Raw genomic sequence first — 17,639 nt, 5'->3', positions numbered from 1 at the left:
TAAAATAGATGCTAAATAAACCCGGGAATGGACTCACAAAACAACCCACGCTAGCTCTGGGGACCAGCTGGGCCTTTATAATACAAGCTAGCCCATCCTTAAACGAAAGTCATGAAGCCGGATAAACAAGGCTCGACCATTTCAAGTGTGTCCTTTAAATTAGCAGGAGTTGAGACACTAAGATTATGTCTAGCTCTAAAAGACTGTGAAACTCTCTCCAGCTTTACAGCCCTACTGGCGGATTCTCACGACCAATACAATCATCAATAGTTGGGATACAGACACTACAGGATAGCAATTAAATGAAAACGAATGACAAAATCTACAATAAAAACCCTAAATAAATAAAAAGAACAACTTGCAGTCCATTCAAACCCTCTACACACTGATTTACTGTAACAAACTGCTTTAATTAGAAATAATTAAGATTCATTTGAATCATCACTTCAAAGACCGTCATCTATTAGCAAAGATGTTTGTGTAGCAATTGGCATAATGCAGAGGTTCACCTCACAAATATTTACACACCTAGCCTGGTTAGTTGGATTAATTTTCTCACCTGCTTAAAAAGATTGAGGCAAATGGTGTGTTATGACGCTGCCTCCTCACATCAAACTTTTCAAATTCTTTCTTCCGTTTGTGTAATTTATAGAATCAGTTTGTGAAACAATTTAACCAAATCAATCATTAAAAAGGTTGAAATAAAAAGTCTTCCATCAAAAATAAGTTACTACAGAATTAAAGTGTCGTTATTTAGACTGTAAAAATGTTCTTCACACTAAGTAAAATAAAGTGGTTCTCTTAGGAACTCTGCACTGAAAGGCTCTTTTGGTAACTTTGGTTCTTTTATTGCATTCCTGCAAAAATCCCCTTTTAGGCCTTAAACAGACATCCTATTTAAATTAACCAAAATATTTCATAAATGCACATGGGGTTGAGAGCTCTGACGGAATTTTATGAATGACAGACACGTCAATACTGTCGAAACCAAACTGTCTGTGCATGCTCTTCATCATTAGAAAATAGGACACATTCAATTTCGATCGGAAGAGATGGTAAGAACAGTTTTAAATCCTTAATCCATTTGGTCACCTCTAACATACTCTCTCTACATTTCTGTTAAGAGTCAGCAGAACTAAGCTTGGTCTGGACCAGCCCCAGGGGAGATTCTACACCCTTCAAATGATCTTGAACTGTCCACATGCACGCACACACAAACACACACACGAGTGCATGCTCAGACACCGACAGAGAGGCTGCATGCACACAAGCCCACCAGAAATCGGTTTCTCTATTGATTTTATGGGAACTAATAGCCCCTTTTCTCCCTCTCCTCTCAACGCTGAGAATACTACCGAACACCTTCAGCAGAATAGGCCTCAGGAGGTCTAACACAGCTCCTCCCTCTATGCATACATGTGCGTTTACAGGCAAATAGGAGTTCGATGAGAGAATGAAATGTGCAGGAGGGTAAATGGACAGGGAAAGTCAGTGTGAGAAAATGAAAGGGGGATCGGGTGGACAAAAGAGATAAAGGGATGAGGAATGAGAGCGGGAAAGGCAAAGAGAGGGAGCGCTTCTGTATTGAGAGCAGATGGTGTTGAACTCAGGGGATTTCAGTGTGCCGAGCTTCTCATTATCAAAGCGGCCTATCTGATCTCAGTCAATATCACACACATACACTGCTACTGTATATCCCACTAGTCAATATCACACACACTCTCAGGTAAAGTACCTCTGATTATCCATCCAGTCAATATCACTTGCTCACACCTAGATGCATATCAGGACAAATCATAGGAAAGAAAGAGAGCAAAGACTTGCTCAATGACAAATGGCCCCAACAAAGCTCTCTCTTACACACACACACTAGTCTAGTAGGTGCAGTGGTAGCAGCAGGCAGGCAAAGCAGGTTGCTTGACGCTCACTGCATCAGACAGGTATTTCCAGTCTAGGCTTTTTAGTAAAGTGTGTGTGTGTTGTGCAGCTCTGCCACAAAAAGCAACTGCCAGTAGGCAAACACACCTGAGCTTAAAGCACAACACCTGAGATATTATAATCCACTTCCTTCACACATTCATGCATAATCATTCAGATCCTGCACAAAAAAATTTCTTCAATTTTTATATTTTACATGTGTTAACTTGCTCCCGTCTTGTGACAATATATACGAGCAGTGGCTGCATTAACTCTAGGTGTGTGAACACATGGGCGCATGTGCATTTGGTCCCGCCAGCTTGTTGTCTATGGCTAAAAGGAAGTGCTGTGGTTGATTAAGCCCATCATGTGGCAGGAAATAAGGATGCCAGAGGCTTGAACACTTTATTTTTTGGAATTTCCATTCAGCTATACAGAAACCGTAATGCGATGTGACGCCGTTAGACAGACGGTGTGATCGGGTCAATTATTAACTTAAACCCTAAAGTCAGTGGGAACAATTGTCCCATACTGTGGGGGTAAGCATGGTGCTATTTTGGCCCAGCGAATAACAACAAGCATCCAAAACAGTGGACAATAGTCGCAACTTGTGTAAGAATTCAAGTCTGTCCAATTGCACATATACATTACATACAAAACAGCATCTTGTCAAATCTGCTGCTTAAGCCCAGTGTATACTTCAGTCACCCTTTGTCCCACAAGGGTCTGCACAACCTAATTTTCACCCGCTTACAAATGTGCATCCATGAGGTGATTGATGAGACAGAACAATGGTCTCTTCAGAGTCCAATAGGTGCTATGCATGTGTCAAACTCATCCATGGTTGGGTTTACTTTGAAAGCTCTGCAGAAACAGAGTAGACCGGAGAAATAGAAGTATAAACTTATCTTAATAGTCAATAAGAATGCTTGGTGTGGTGCTTAAATCAACATTAATGAAGAAATTAAACCTGTTTTCAGGAGAACTGCCATATCATGACACTTGATGGCACAAAGTTTGTCTGGTTACTTGCATACCTGCTGACAAAGCTTTAAGTCCATTTATGAAGAAATCTGCCCTCACATGAAGCCTGTGAATCACTTTGAACCTTTACTTTCAGTCGGAGATGCTCAGCCGGACTTCATTACAGTATTTAAATGTAAAGGAGATCCATTTCGGATCAAAATACTGACTTACAACTAAATAAGTAATATTTATAATAAATGAGTTGGCTAATATCTGTGACTACATTCTGATTGAATACTCCCCAAATACAATGTTCAATCAGTCCAACACTGTTCTAAATAACATTAAATGCAGCAAACGTTAATAAATGTATGGGGAAGAGCCTGTAACAGTCTTCGCCCTTTATCTTGTCAGATGTTGTTAAAACACAGCTATGCTTAGGCCACAGACCATGCTTCAGCCAAATATGGGACAACATGAAATCTCAAAACAGTATGAAAATTCTTGCTTTTATAGTAAGAAAAGTCTTTACACCTCCAAATTAGACCCATGAACCAAAATAAGACTGGTGGTTTAAGGCTGTATTACCTGCTCCGGAGTTTCTGTGCGTTCCAGGCCCCGTGTATCTGTGGGCGCCTGGGGAAAGCATGTTCCCGGGCGGGCGCAGGTTTTCCGTGTGTCCATGAGCAGCTCCGAGCTGCTGTTGGTGGTGGTGGTGGCTTAGTCCTCCAGCTGGACTTAGTGCACCGCCACCACTCCCAGCATTACTGTTCGAGTTAGATAATCCACCGTGGTAAAATCCAGACCGCGAGCGTGATCGAGTCCTGGGGGGCTCCATAGTCACTGGATGGGGGTGATGATGATGATGATGGTGGTGGTGGAGGAAAGGGGAAGAGGGAGGTGAATGAGAAGCCGCAGAAGAGCTCTCAAGTGCTCCAGAGAATCTAGTGCTGCCTAGGCTGTGGCCCCCCTCCGAACCCCCGTATTCTGTTGGCTGGGCCCCTGCGCCCTCGCATAAATCAGCACGCTTGGGGACAGGGTCCGGGGAACAGACGCGGGGCTCTCGAGACGCTGAATGACCAGTAGTAGCGATTGGCATTTCCTTTCGGCTTATATGATTCCCCCTCTCTCGCTTCCTCCTCTCCAATTCCACGCCAGAAAACACTCACAGATTAAAAACACTGTTTAAAAAAAAAAAAAAAAACCTCGCTCATTAAAATGCTTACAAACAATAGGCACCATTCAAATACACAGCTCAGGTTATTAAAACATTTACAAAAATAAAAAGACCTTGAAACACTCTAAAACACCAGAGAGTTGCTAGTATATTAAAGCGTTTAGAACCAAAAACTCATTCAATGTGAAAAATTTTACATTTAAATTAAAATCTGATAGCTGTGGTTGGCAGAACTTAAGTGTAAAAAACAGTGACAATACTATATACTATAAATCTATATATATATAAACAATACTGCTTTAAAAAAAATAAAAAGTACAATAAAATGTAAACTGTAAATTATTTAATTCGCTTTAACTTTAAGAAATAATTTACATGTACTAGCCTTTTTATAAAACATCACTATTTATAGTAAAGTGGGACGATGCAATAAGTTGAAATTAAAACTGCTATATAGACGAGTTTACGAGGTTTCAATTCCCGTTTTGTTTTAGTAACTTCAAGGCCCGTCCTACTTACTACATACAAAACTATTATTAAATTATTAAATCAAAACCTTAGTTGCGCCTTCATTGATATGTAAAGCATTTAAAAAACGTTTTAAACGGCAAACTTGCGAGCCTAAGACAACTCACATCAAAGAGGAAATAAAAACGACACAAAACTAGCTGCGATGCGCTAAACAACACCGCACGCACGTGCGTTGTGTTTATGATGAATACAGTTAATAAATAAAGTACATAAATAGGAGAGAGCAGCTGGTTATCACACACTTCCGTGAACCGCTAGCGTTAGCTCCCAGCTACACAAAAACACACAAATACCTCTAATATTGTCTCTCTACAGCTCTTCTAAAACACCTAACCCAGAGATACGCTCTATAAAAACACACCTTACTTCTCCGGACAGAGTTTAACGGGTTTAAAATCACCTTTAGAGAGGAACCATGGAGATGTGTTAGCGCGTGTTAGCAGTGAATGTCGCGCTGGCTTTAGTCCACCATCTGCCTTTAGTCTCACAAAACTACCACAAATAAAGCCCTGGTCGTCCTTTAAAACCCCAGGGCCACATGTCCAGAACAGGCCGCTCGTCGCTAATGGATCTGCCTGGGTTATGACAAACAGTTAACCTTATATTTTCAAAACTGTGTTTTGTTGGCGAACAGTGAGAGCCGAAGCTTTCCGAAGTCCCTAATTATATTTACATCAGTGGAAAAACGGCGAAAAAAAGCTGTTTCCCCCACTCCTCCCACTCAAAGAAACGCGTGTATATATTAAAAATGGAATAAAAAGGGGAACTCACCCGGAGCTGAGCGGAGCTGTGTGTTTTAAAGTGTTTTGGAGCTGATCTTTTGGCGTGGTGCTCCTGCGCTCAGACGGTGTCAGTGAGAAATAATGTGACAGACCATCAGCGCGATTTCACAGCTCCAGCACAGCAGGCCAGAGCAGTCGAGCACAGAGCCACCGTCAGGCATCCACGCACCCGAGTAATAAAGAAGAAAAAGAGTTGCACTTAAATATCTCAGTCTAAAAATTATACATATATGAGCCCCACTTCACAGTTCGCTCTTATCTAATAAGTTAAATCCTTCGGCAAAACAATGAAAAAAATCAACTGGTAAATCTTTGCCATTTCTACAATTTTTTTTACTTACATTGCAACCTAAGATTCAAACAGCAAATAATAATGTATTTCTCCGTTATTCCCCGTATTTCTATTGTATCTAAATTAAGCCTTCTTATTAGTGCCTGATTAATGATGTAAAGAGGAATGCTGCAAATCAAATAATTACCATCTATTTTTATTTTTAGCACTTTCACTTAGTTGGTTTGCTTTTTTACTCTATATATATTATTATTATTATTTATGTCCTTAACTGTTTATCTTGTGTTTTTTGTGCTATCAGTCTTTAATGGCATACATTTAAAATAAAAAATAAAGTTATAAAATTGTTATTCCTTTATCTGTATAACTTATGAGTAAAATCAATATGTTCATTATTATTATTGAATAGGCCCTACCCCTCTGGCTGCTATCGTGTTTCTATTGCTCTGGTCTGGTTGGTGCACTGAAGGGAATGCAAACCAGAGAGATGCGCCGCTGAAGGGGAAACGCGTGAATAATTTACAAATGTTAGATGCTTCTCCAATTTATCTTGACAACTCGTGTAAACTGCCTCCATTCACTTAAATATCCCCTGCACTTTTTCGATGTATTTAAACGTTTGAATTGGTTCGCCTGTAGTTGTTAACACGGTCCGTTCTCTAAGTGCTTGTTGGACATTTAAAGCCGATCACGCCTCAGTAGCAATAGTGTGGACATTTAAGTCGACCAAGATAAAACAAGGATTTTAAGAAACCGACTAGAGTATGTTGTTTACGTTTAAGAAACATGATTCTAGATTAACTTCTCTTAGTCTTGGATACATGCAATTTGGTTTTAAGTATCAAATTTATCTCAAAGTGTTCTATATAATTTAAAGGGGAGGGGGGGGCTGCTTTTTAATCTTTGTTTTCATGCATTTTTCTTCAAGTAATCTTTAATGAGTCACATAGGGGCTGTGGTGAGTGTGTATGTGGGTGTGTGAGTCCCATTTTCAAATCGCACCTTGACACATAGTTTTTTTTTTTTTTTTATCTCACTTTCTTTTAAAAACACACTCACATGTGAGTCATATGCTTCCCAGAAAGCGTTTTATGTCTGTCCTATTACCTCTTTATTTGTAAAGCGTAAGATATTTCCCGGTTACGTTGATACACACATTGAAAAGATACTACACCTATAGTAGGCGTGTTCTGTAATGATAATTTAAAGATTGGGCGAGAGATGGCAGCAAGAGGGGCTGCTTTGTAAGGAAATATGGGGGAGTGATAGATAGGGGGATGGGGATGGGGGTAGGGAGGTGTGGGGGTTTCTCCACCAATAGGCCCTCTTATTGGTTTGTTCAAATGGTGGGGGAGGGGCACCCAGCATACACCAGCTGTATGAGGAGAAACAAAGGGTGAGATAGCGAGGGGGGGCATAGCCTACGTTTCCTCTCTAATATTCAGAGATAATTAAAATTCAAGCAGGGCTGATGATTTAAAATGCTGATACGCTCAATTAAAAATTAACATGCGCTCGGATTCTGATCTAATGCAATATTAAACATGGTGAAAAACTTGCTTTTAAGTATACAACTCTTTTATTAACACCGGATTAATATTTTACATTAGTTTCGGGTTTTCATTTGTTACACTGTGCCCATTCCCAGCACTCTTTTTCCTTAACCTTGACCAGGCAGCTTTTATTCATCAAGAGATCTTTCTAATGCAGTGAAATGTGTATTTGCACATAAGCCAGAGGAAGCTGTGCTTTGCATTATTTATTTAAAGGACAAAGGAATTACTGGAACCCTCTAAAACCAGTGTGACTAGTCTCAAAAAAGACAGAGAGAGCGAGACCAAGAGAGAGCTGGGTGAGAATGAGCGAGAGAAAGAAGGAAAAAAAACACAGGAAATGAGAGAAGGAGAAGGGAGGAGAGCGGCCGGCCTCCTTGCCTTTAAGCCAAACCAAATCTGAGGGAATTGGCATTGGGTGCTTCGCATGAGAACCGAGAGGAAAAAACTATAAGACAGAGAAAGGTTGAAGAGAAATGGCAAGAATGCAAAGGCAAGAATCAACACATTTAAGAGTCTTTCATTCTGCTGGCTGACTCGCTCTCCCTTCTGAATGCAATTATAAACCACATTTTCACACTGTAAGCTGAAAGCCGCTTTTGATTAAGACGCGTCGACTTGGGTGTTGGTAGTCAGCATTAATTAGTGGAAGACCTGGGTTTAATCACCTCTGCGTGGACTGTAAACATAAAAACAGGTCTACTAAGCCTAAAAGTAAGTTTTATCGTTGTGCCTCAAAAATGGTGCATTCTGGTATAGCAGCTGGGGATGTCTTACGCTGTCTTTGAATAGTTCGACATCACCAGTTGGCTGGGACAGATGAGTTTACTGATTGGGAATCACTGTGATGTCTTTTGGAGTGGAGATAGTGGGATCCTGGTCTAGTCGACTCGTGCTGCATCATCCCTGTTAACATCAGAGATCGAATGTGTTTGCCAGGTTTCTGGTACGTCGGCTGTAGAATCACGGTCTGCTTTTAAATCTCTTGGCCCATGGATGTCATGCCAAAACCTGCTGAGACTTACAAACATTATAGCACACACACACACATTCATGCATACATCACACACATGGCAGCTTGTCTCAGGCCTGCGGCTCTGGAACTTAACATACCACATACTGTTCACATAAACACGCTTTATGACAAGTTATTAATGCTTGTCAGTATTGTATGCGCTGGGTTTTAAACGCAAAACCCCATAACTGCAAAACCTCTACAACTACTAATCATGATCCTCTAGTCAGATTTGCAAACAGTAGGTTTTTAAAGATGTCTCTTATGCTCACCAAAGCTGCATTTATTAGAACATAAATATAGTTATACTGTGAAACATTATTCAAATTGAAAATACAATAAGTCTCACATGGTCCCTTCAGAAGTCATACTAATATGCTGAAAATTCAGCTTTGACATAACAGGAATAAATTAATTTTTAGAATACACTCAATACACACTTTTTTGTAATAATATGTCACCATATTATTTTGTTTACTGTATATTTGTGGTTAAATACAATCTTGGTGAGTATAGAGATAACATAAAAAAAAAATCGACTTCGGAGTAAACATTTTGAATCAATCAAAATTGAATTAAGTCACAGAACTGGTTAGAAAGGGTTTAATCAATTATAGAAGTTCAGTTACTTCAATATAACTATTAGGCTGTCCCTACTTACTCTGCAAGAAAGCAAAACACACACACATATACATACTGTATGCTGTGGCGTCCGGGGAGCAGTTGGGGGTACAGTGCCTTGCTCAAGGGCACCTAAGTCGTGGTATTGCCGGCCCGAGACTCAAACCCACAACCCTAGGGTTCAAACACTCTAACCACTAGGCCACAACTTCCCCGTACACTAATGTACACTCTTAAAGTCTTTGACCTAAGATTAGTCTTATGTGTCATGTAGAAAGTATACTTTGAAGTACAAACAACTGTTTTCATGTGCATCTGGGCAGCTGTACGTGCAATGTACTTTCCAAATATATATTCCCTTGGCAGAAACTGTCCACTGTTTGCATGATTAAGAGGGCGACACTCTTACTCCACTTTCCCTACTCTTATTCTGTCTCCTCTCCTCCATTTCTCAGCCAGAAAGAAGAGGATTTAGGCTAGTTTGTCAGAGCCAAACCAAACCAGCATGAAAAAGGACAGAAAGAGAAGCCCTCCCTTCCTCTAACCCTGTTTTGCTCTTCTCTGTGTAATTTGGCAGTAGAGGCTAGTGTGTGTGTGTGTGTGTGCGGTCTGTGTGAACAAGCGTTCATGTGGACAGGGCTCTGACTCTGCTGTTTGGTGAAGTTCCCAGTTAGGCTTGATGGGAAAGTTTTTTTTTTTTATCCCTCACTGAATGAATTTGTTCAGTATACACAAGACTGTCGAGCAACCATTGGACCATATGCTGAGAAGAGACTCGTGCTTGACACTCACCTGTCCAACAGATACAAAACTTTAGTTAACCCTCTGTGCTACCTATTTTTTTATGTTTTTTTTTTTAAAGGCTGCATTTATTTGATGTAAATTACAGTAATATTGTGAAATATTATTAGAATGTGCAATAACTGTTTTCTACTCTAATATGTTTTTTAATGTAATTTATTCCTGTGATGTTAAAGCTGAATGTCATTACTTCAGTTTTCAATGTTGCGTTATAAACCATTAATTTGCTGATTTGGTGTTCAAGAAATATTTTTTTATGAATGCTGAAACAGTTAATTTTTATTTATTTAGTGAAAACTTTTTCCACGACTCACTGATGAATACAAAAGTTCAAAAGAACAGAATTTATTGATGCAGCATCATGCCAATGCAGACATTTTCTTGCTTCTTTTGCTGACGACATAAAATATGCTTCAGCTATGATGAATGTTCAAGTGTCCGTCAACATGCCTATGAGGCAACTACTTCTTGAAGTCTTCATCCCATGTAAATGCAAATGATTAAAAAGAAAGAGAAAAAAAATAGGACGGGGACAAAAGTAGAGAGTGCCCCTCTAAAAGCTGCCCTTTTATTGCCTTTTTAAATAGGCCTACTCCAACAATGCAACATGCTACAATTGTTTTAAATAGTGACAACGTGAAGGCAACACACAGGCTACATTCATAGACAAAAAGCATTCGAATCTGAATTTACTAAATCTAATTAAAAAAATTCAGTTGGAGCTGAGCATTTACTAGGCTATTAATTATATGTATAAAAAAAAAAATCACATGTGGGAAGTCCACATTGAATTGTTCAAACACGCAGACCATAACAAAGCTTGTATTATTTAAATGAAGTCTATGTGTTTTTCCTTCCAGCTCACACATTGTGTAGGAGTCGTGTGTATGTGTATAAATCATGCTAAATCGAGGGCAATAGTGCATTTCAGCTCGAGCCAGACTCTTAGGCCTATTCATCCTTTATATCTCATCACGCACATACACAAAACGCGCTCTCAGTCTCGGCTTCAATGATTCTCCTTCTCTCAGTTTTCGGTGCTCATCCAATCAAGCGCCTTTCAGTGATGTCATCGCTCTCTCTGTGTGTGCGGTAGCAGTTTTGGGTTTCTCCTAAACTCCCGTTCTCCCACACTGGAGCTTTTTAATCTCTTGGATGGAGAGAAAGAGGATGAAAAAGGGCGAGCGGACAGATTGAGGGGTTGAGAAGTGGCAACCATGACAACCTATGAAATCCGAGCGGCTGACATCTGTGTCGCTCTCGTTCTCTTGGTCCCTCTCAATCTCCCTGTCTGTTGTTTCTTTGACTCGCATCCAGCAAACAAGCCACAAGCATTCATTTCATAACCGACCCCGACAAGTCTGATGACCTCACACGGCCCTCAGCATCATCTTTGATTTCAAACCACAACGACTGACCACAGTTGCAGAAGTGTGAAGTGTCTTTAAAATAGCAAGACTGTCCATCCCCACTACAGACTCAACATATCACAGCACCCACACACACTTCTGACCAACATTTTCCTCCTCTCTGTCGTCTTGACTATTCGAATTGAGTGTGTTTTCTTTTGAAGTCATCTCTTGCTTCCTGTGACTGCACTTCTTGCCACATCCTTTGCTGTACCAAAAGGCTGTCACAGTTGAGAAGCTTACATATTTCCTGTATCTCAACATCTCACGCATCAAGAACTTTTAGAGATCTGCTACAACCATGGTGAGCTTCTGTCCTATATGTGGGAAGCCTGTTTATTTTGGTGAGTGGCATCTGGGGTCGGAGGGATACAACTTTAAAATGCTTAAAACAGACTAAGATGATTTTGAGGTTTAATGTAGTTATTAACACTGAGAAACATAAATGTAGTGCGTGGAGCTGCTGCATGTTTTGTGTTTAGCTACAAAAAACACAGATCAGGTAGTGTTTCGGCCTGAAAAAGTGTCCATTCTGACTTGCTGTTGTGGAATTTCTGTAGTATTTGGATTATTTTGTACCCAGTTGTGTGTTTGCATGTATAGTTCTGTGATGAGGTCTTGTGTTAACGGCAGAGTGTTGTAGAAAGAGGTGTTAATAAAGTAATGAACACTGAAAAACATCAGTGTAAACCACGGAGCCGCTGCATGATCGCGTTTAGCTGCAAAAATTCAGATAAAATTCAGTTTTGATTCAAAAGTGCCCATTGTTTTGACTTGCTGTTGTGGTATTTCACTTAGATTTAGATTATATTGTGCTCAAGGTGTGTGTTCTCATGTCTAGTTGTGTGATAACGTCTTACATTAGCAGCAGAGTGCTGTAGCAGAGCATGCTAACTTTATATTAGCTTTAGTTTCTGCCTTTATGCTACGTAAAAAATCAAATCTCAATGCCTTTGTGCAGCGTTAATCAGTCTGCAGTTTCCTAACCGCCATCAGCGCCTCACGACATGCGTCATAAGAGCACAGGAAGTGTCTGCCTGTGGCAGGAAGTGGAGTAGGCCAGAGTGAGAGAGGCTTAACTGTTTAAATTGGCAGATAGCAATGCAGAAACCTATGGACACTTGAAGAAAGTTGAGAATTTGGCTGGAAAAGCCAGTCGGCTTTCAGCATCAAGACTGAAGAAAAAAGCTCTCTAGACTGCAGGCGGTTGTTGGTTCTGCCAGATAGAGAAAAGCTGTCCCAAGATGTTGGTGGGAGGTTCAGTTTTAGTCTGATCCTGGTTCAATCTAGAGGTTTCCTGTCCAATGGTTAAGGTCAGGGTTTCAGTAGGAGGGCTCGTGAAAGGGTAATATGTATCTACATAGAACTGAGAATAGGAATGCAGTTCAAAATAAATGTGGTTTCGAAAGATTGAGGTGAATGTAAAATCTATGTCCAGATTCTTGTTCTCTTTATTAAAAGTTCACCCAAAAATGAAAATGATGTCATTAATGACTCACCCTCATGTCGTTTTAAACCCGTAAGACCTCCGTTCATCTTCGGGACACAGTTTAAGATATTTTAGATTTAGTCCGAGAGCTTTCTGTCCCTCCACTGAAGTGTACGGTATACTGTCCATGTTAAGAAAGGTAAGAAAAAAATCATCAAAGTAGTCCATGTGACATCAGATGGTCTTCTCTTCCGGGTCTGTTGTGAGCAAGACTGCTGTGACCTTTGACGTATGATGCTGCTGACGTGTCATCTTTGTTATTGGACGCACCAGAAAACACGTCAGCAGCGTCGTAAACGCACTCACAACAGACCCGGAAGAGAAGACAATACTGAATAAAGTTGTTATTTGTGGACCAAAATGCTTTTCGATGCTTTAACAAATTCTAACTGACCCTCTGATGTCACATGTACTACTTTGATGTTTTTCTTACCTTTCTGGACATGGAGAGTATACCATACACTCAGCTTCAATGGAGGGACTGAGAGCTCTCGGACTAAATCTAAAATATCTTAAACTGTGTTCCAAAGATGAACAGAGGTCTCACGGGTTTGGAACGAAATGAGGGTGAGTTATTAATGACATCATTTTCATTTTTGGGTGAACTAACCCTTTAAAGGAGAGCATGTTTAAAACTAATATAATTATTCTGTTGTTGTTGACACATCCCTCAATATGTAAAAGAAAGGGAAGAAAGATGTGTTTACTTTACAGTATTGCACATTCAGTAGACGTCTGAGGCAAATCTACTGAACCACAAACCACAAATGAGCAAAAATAATTATGTAAAAAAAAAAACAATTACTCACCGCCATGTTGTTCAAAACCCACAAGACCTTAGCTCATCTTTGGGACACAAATTAAGATATTTTGTTGAAATCAGGGAGCTCTCTGTCCCTGGATAGACAGCAACGCAACTGAAATGTACCCAGAATCTGACATTTTTAAGCAAAAATATCTTATTTGCATTCTGAAGATGAATAAAGTTCTTACGTGTTTGGAATGACATGAGGGTGAGTACTAAACGACAGAATTGAAATTTTTGGGCAAACTATCCCTTTGAGATATGATGAGACAGAAAAGTCAGTATTGTGTTCATTTATATTTGCATAACAGTAAAAACATTATAACTTTAAAAGCAAAATAGAAATATAAAAAAAAGAAAAAAAGGCACCTTTTGAATCTTGAATTATAAAAATAAAAGCATATTTAAAATATTAATAAACACTATAAATTCATGCATTTAGCAGACGCTTTTATCCAAAGCGACTTATAGTGCATTCAGGCTATCGATTTTTACCGATCATGTGTTTCCTGGGAATCGAACCTCAACCTTGCGCTTAACATATAAATAGTATAATATTTCTGATTCGAATTTCCTAATTTATTTAGGTGTATAAAAACCATGTTGTAATGTTGCTGATTAATTCACAAAACTATGAAAGCCTATTTATGTCATGGAATAAAAAAAAAAAAAAAAGTTAATTTAAAAAATATATTTTTTCTCCCAATTTTGAGTTTTCCTCTCCCAATTCTGAGAAGTCAGTTTTGCAAAAAAAGTGCAATTTATTTCATACTGCGGCTTCCAGACAAAACTTACATAAACCACCGCATACAATTATCTCATGCTTTTTAACAGCTCCCTTGACTCTTACCAAACTAACTCTGATCGCTTAACCTTTGACCCATGCAGGTGAGAAGAAGAGGTCATTGGGACGGGATTATCATCCGTTGTGCTTGAAGTGTCACAGGTGTAAAAGACAGCTAACGCCTGGTCAGCATGCAGAGGTATGCAAATGATTACTTTGTCATATATGCCATATATGTTGCCTTTTTACATGTGTTTTTACATGTGTATGCAGCACGATGAGAAGCCATACTGCACTAACTGCTACATGAGAGATTTTGGACCCAGAGGTGAGATTAAATGACTACATTTATTCAACAATAATAATAAAAAAAATTCTAAATATAATATCATCTCTGTTTTTTCTTTTGTGCAGGTAGCCGAAATCCTGTTGCTCGGACCTTTAACACAACAGCTTCTTAAGAGAGGTCGGGCAGTCTTGAGAAACACACAGAATCTGGACCTACAAACGACAACAAACCTACAGTATCTGCTTTACACTGCCACACACAGCAAGCCACTGTTAAATACTGCCAAGTCGATCTCTCCTTACCACAGAATAAAACACAACTCCACCCTTATGATTCCATTCAGCATAAATGACCAGAACCTGCCAAATCAACAGCCATCCACGGTGGCGCTACTTCATGCGTTTAAATCTTTTGCCTTGATTTCACAGTTAAGGCACCTAAATATAGTCCATTCTTTTTTAATTGAGTTGTGTCTTAAGGTTTAGAATGGGAGATGAGAAAATATCAAACTGAATGGTGAAATTAATGTTCGTGTAGGAAGGCTGTATTGTACAAGCATTGTGTGTTTTTGATTTCAGAACTCTGTATACCATTAATTCATTGAGTAACTTGAAACACAATGTAATGTTTTTTTTTTCTGTTCTGTTATTGTTGTTCTTTTCTGGGATTTTGTGGATCAGAGGCTATAAAACAAAGAGTTTCTTCAGGAGGCAGCAGAAGTATCTACAAAGCAAAAATGACAATAATTAATCATTTTGTCTTTTTAATTAGAAGCAGACGCTTGCGTCTCAAACCTCATGGCGCATAAGTGATGGCTTTATCATTTTTGTTAATTCGGGAAGAATACATATTTGATTTTATCTGTTTGTTTTTTTTTTCTTCTCATTAGTTCATTCAAAAGAAGTGTCACTCAGAGAGCTGCCAGCTAGCGTATTGTCAACTCATTGAATCAGAAGAATAGATTAATGTCTCTTATCCTCAAATCCATTAAATAAACTTTAAAAATAATAATGAAATAATTACATGAATTTTATGGAACACTTTTTTTTTCTGTTGAAAATTGCATTTGAATAATTGAATATTAATACCTCAAAATGTAACTACCTACAATTGGAATATAAATTATTGTTTTAATTTTTGTGTAAAATTGTTTTCATCTTGTAAATATCTTTTGTAATTTTGAAATATTTTTACTATTTAAAATAGGTGCTTTCTATTTGATTATATTTTAAAATGTAATTTATTCCTGTGATTTCAAAGCTGATCTTTGGATCTTTCTATTCATCAAAGAATCCTGAAAACAAATGTACGGTAATTAACGGTTTAAATATTGCTAATCAGCAAATCAGCATATTAGAATGATTTCTGAAGGACCACATGACACTGGAGACTGGAGTAATGATGCTGAAAATTCAGCATTGTCCTTAGGAATAAATTACATTTTAAAATATATTCAAATACAAAGCAGTTATTTTAAATAGTAAAAATATTTCACAATATAACAGATTTTGTTGTATTTTGGATCAAATAAATGCAGACTTGAAAGATAATTAAAAAAAAACATTAAATATCTTACTGTTCGAAAACCTTTGATTGGTAGAGAGTAGGTATATATATATATATATATATATATATATATATATATATATATATATATATATATATATATATATATATATACACATACATTCACGCACACATTTTTTATAATAATAATAATTTATAATAATATATTAATTAATAATACTCATAATTATATGCTTATAAAGATTTGTGTGCATAGTTTTTATAATTATGTAATTATAATATTAATTTATAATAATATATCAATTAATAATACTCATAATTATATGCTAATGAAGATAAGCAGCCAACAAATAATAATAAAATAAAAAATCCACATGCATTCATATCAAGTATGCTTTACAGAAACACCCATCATCTGGAGCCAGAGAGAGAGAACCCTGGCAAAAGGCTGTGTTCACAAGGCCAGAGCAGTCTGCTGGAATGTGTGTGTGTGTGTGTGTGTGTGTGTGTGTGTGTGTGTGTGTGTGTGAGTGAGTGAGCGTGGGTGAGCTGGCAGCCTTTCTGTAGCAGACCTACTGCTGGATACCTGCGGTTGATCCTGTCAAACTCTCACATGCGCGTGCACGCACACACACACACACACACACACACACACACACACACACGTGCATGTGTGAGCATGGGCATGTTCAAGTGCACATATGTGATTAGCTTCATGCATGAGAAAACATTTGCACTGAGGAAAAAACATAAATCAGGTGGAGATCCAAACTTAGTTCGGTTATCATTGCACTCCTTCTCAAAGATTAAGAAAGAGGAAAAAAATTAAAGAAAGGTGGCATGAAGGGGGTGGAGGGATTATTCCAGGGAGCGGGTGAGGGAGGGTGCATGCATGTGTGTAAAGAGGGTTCCCTGCTGCAGTGTGTCTTTGAACCCACCCCCACCTTGACAGGTCACATGGTTTGTGTGATGCCAGCTGTCTCATTTGCATGTGTTTTAAGTACACCGCAAATCCATCAATTGGAAGAGAAAGCGAGAGAGAAAGAGAGAAGGGGCGGAGATACAAAAATAAGGGGCTGCAGACACACTAGAAGAACTGATTGATGAAGAAAGAGAGATGCCTTCATTCTTGTGGGCTTCAGAGATGTGGAGGTTGTTAGATTTCCACCACACCCCCTGAAGGCTCATTTGATATGTGCATGAAGAAGAGGAGGGATCGCCCATGTTACTGGATGTGATGGGTACAGTCACTGTCACTTATATGCATATGGCTTATTCTAGAATTGGGAGTACATTTCACATCCACAAAAAAAAAAAAACTACAAAAACAAAAACTACAAAAACAAAATGCTTTTCCAAATAAAAAATAAATAAATTGTGTTTGGCAACAATTAATTGTGATTAATCACATCCAAAATATATATTTTTTGTGTACATAATATATGTTATTGATTGTACTGTGTGTGTATATAATATACATTTTATCAATATAAATATATGCATGTAAATATTTCCAAAATATGTATGTGTGTCTTTATACATAATAAATGTACACAGTACACACACACATATTATATGAACAAAAACATTTATTTTGGATGTGATTAATCGTGAGTAATTGTTGCCTAGTAATAAAAAAAATATATATAATAAAATTGCATAACATCTCATACAATTACCA

The 17,639-nt window shown here is 38.3% G+C and overlaps 2 protein-coding genes across 3 annotated transcripts in view; one reads left to right on the top strand and one right to left on the bottom strand.

Annotated features, from left to right (window-relative positions):
- LOC127948864 (E3 ubiquitin-protein ligase RNF38-like) overlaps nt 1-5,510 on the bottom strand; it is a 29,136-nt gene extending 23,626 nt beyond the window's left edge. The window contains exons 1-3 of one of the 2 annotated variants that reach the window (XM_052545658.1): nt 5,363-5,453; nt 4,992-5,166; nt 3,472-4,064 (exon numbers count right to left, since the gene is read on the bottom strand). In XM_052545658.1, the coding sequence (XP_052401618.1) occupies nt 3,472-3,982 (511 nt within the window). In that variant the 5' untranslated portion in view covers nt 3,983-4,064; nt 4,992-5,166; nt 5,363-5,453. Of the gene's footprint in view, nt 1-3,471; nt 4,065-4,991; nt 5,167-5,362 lie in introns of both variants that reach the window. The other variant, XM_052545657.1, reaches the window with a different exon arrangement.
- Nucleotides 5,511-11,250: 5,740 nt separating this feature from the next.
- LOC127948826 (cysteine-rich protein 2) lies at nt 11,251-15,578 on the top strand. Its single transcript, XM_052545592.1, has 4 exons — nt 11,251-11,408; nt 14,247-14,341; nt 14,416-14,470; nt 14,557-15,578. The coding sequence occupies exons 1-4, from the start codon at nt 11,366-11,368 to the stop codon at nt 14,601-14,603; spliced, it is 240 nt and encodes a 79-aa protein (XP_052401552.1). The 5' UTR covers nt 11,251-11,365; the 3' UTR covers nt 14,604-15,578.
- Nucleotides 15,579-17,639: the final 2,061 nt, after the last annotated feature.

Source organism: Carassius gibelio, chromosome B1 (assembly GCF_023724105.1).
Source record: "Carassius gibelio isolate Cgi1373 ecotype wild population from Czech Republic chromosome B1, carGib1.2-hapl.c, whole genome shotgun sequence".
NCBI classification, from domain to species: domain Eukaryota; kingdom Metazoa; phylum Chordata; class Actinopteri; order Cypriniformes; family Cyprinidae; genus Carassius; species Carassius gibelio.
This window is presented reverse-complemented; position numbering and strand designations above follow the sequence as displayed.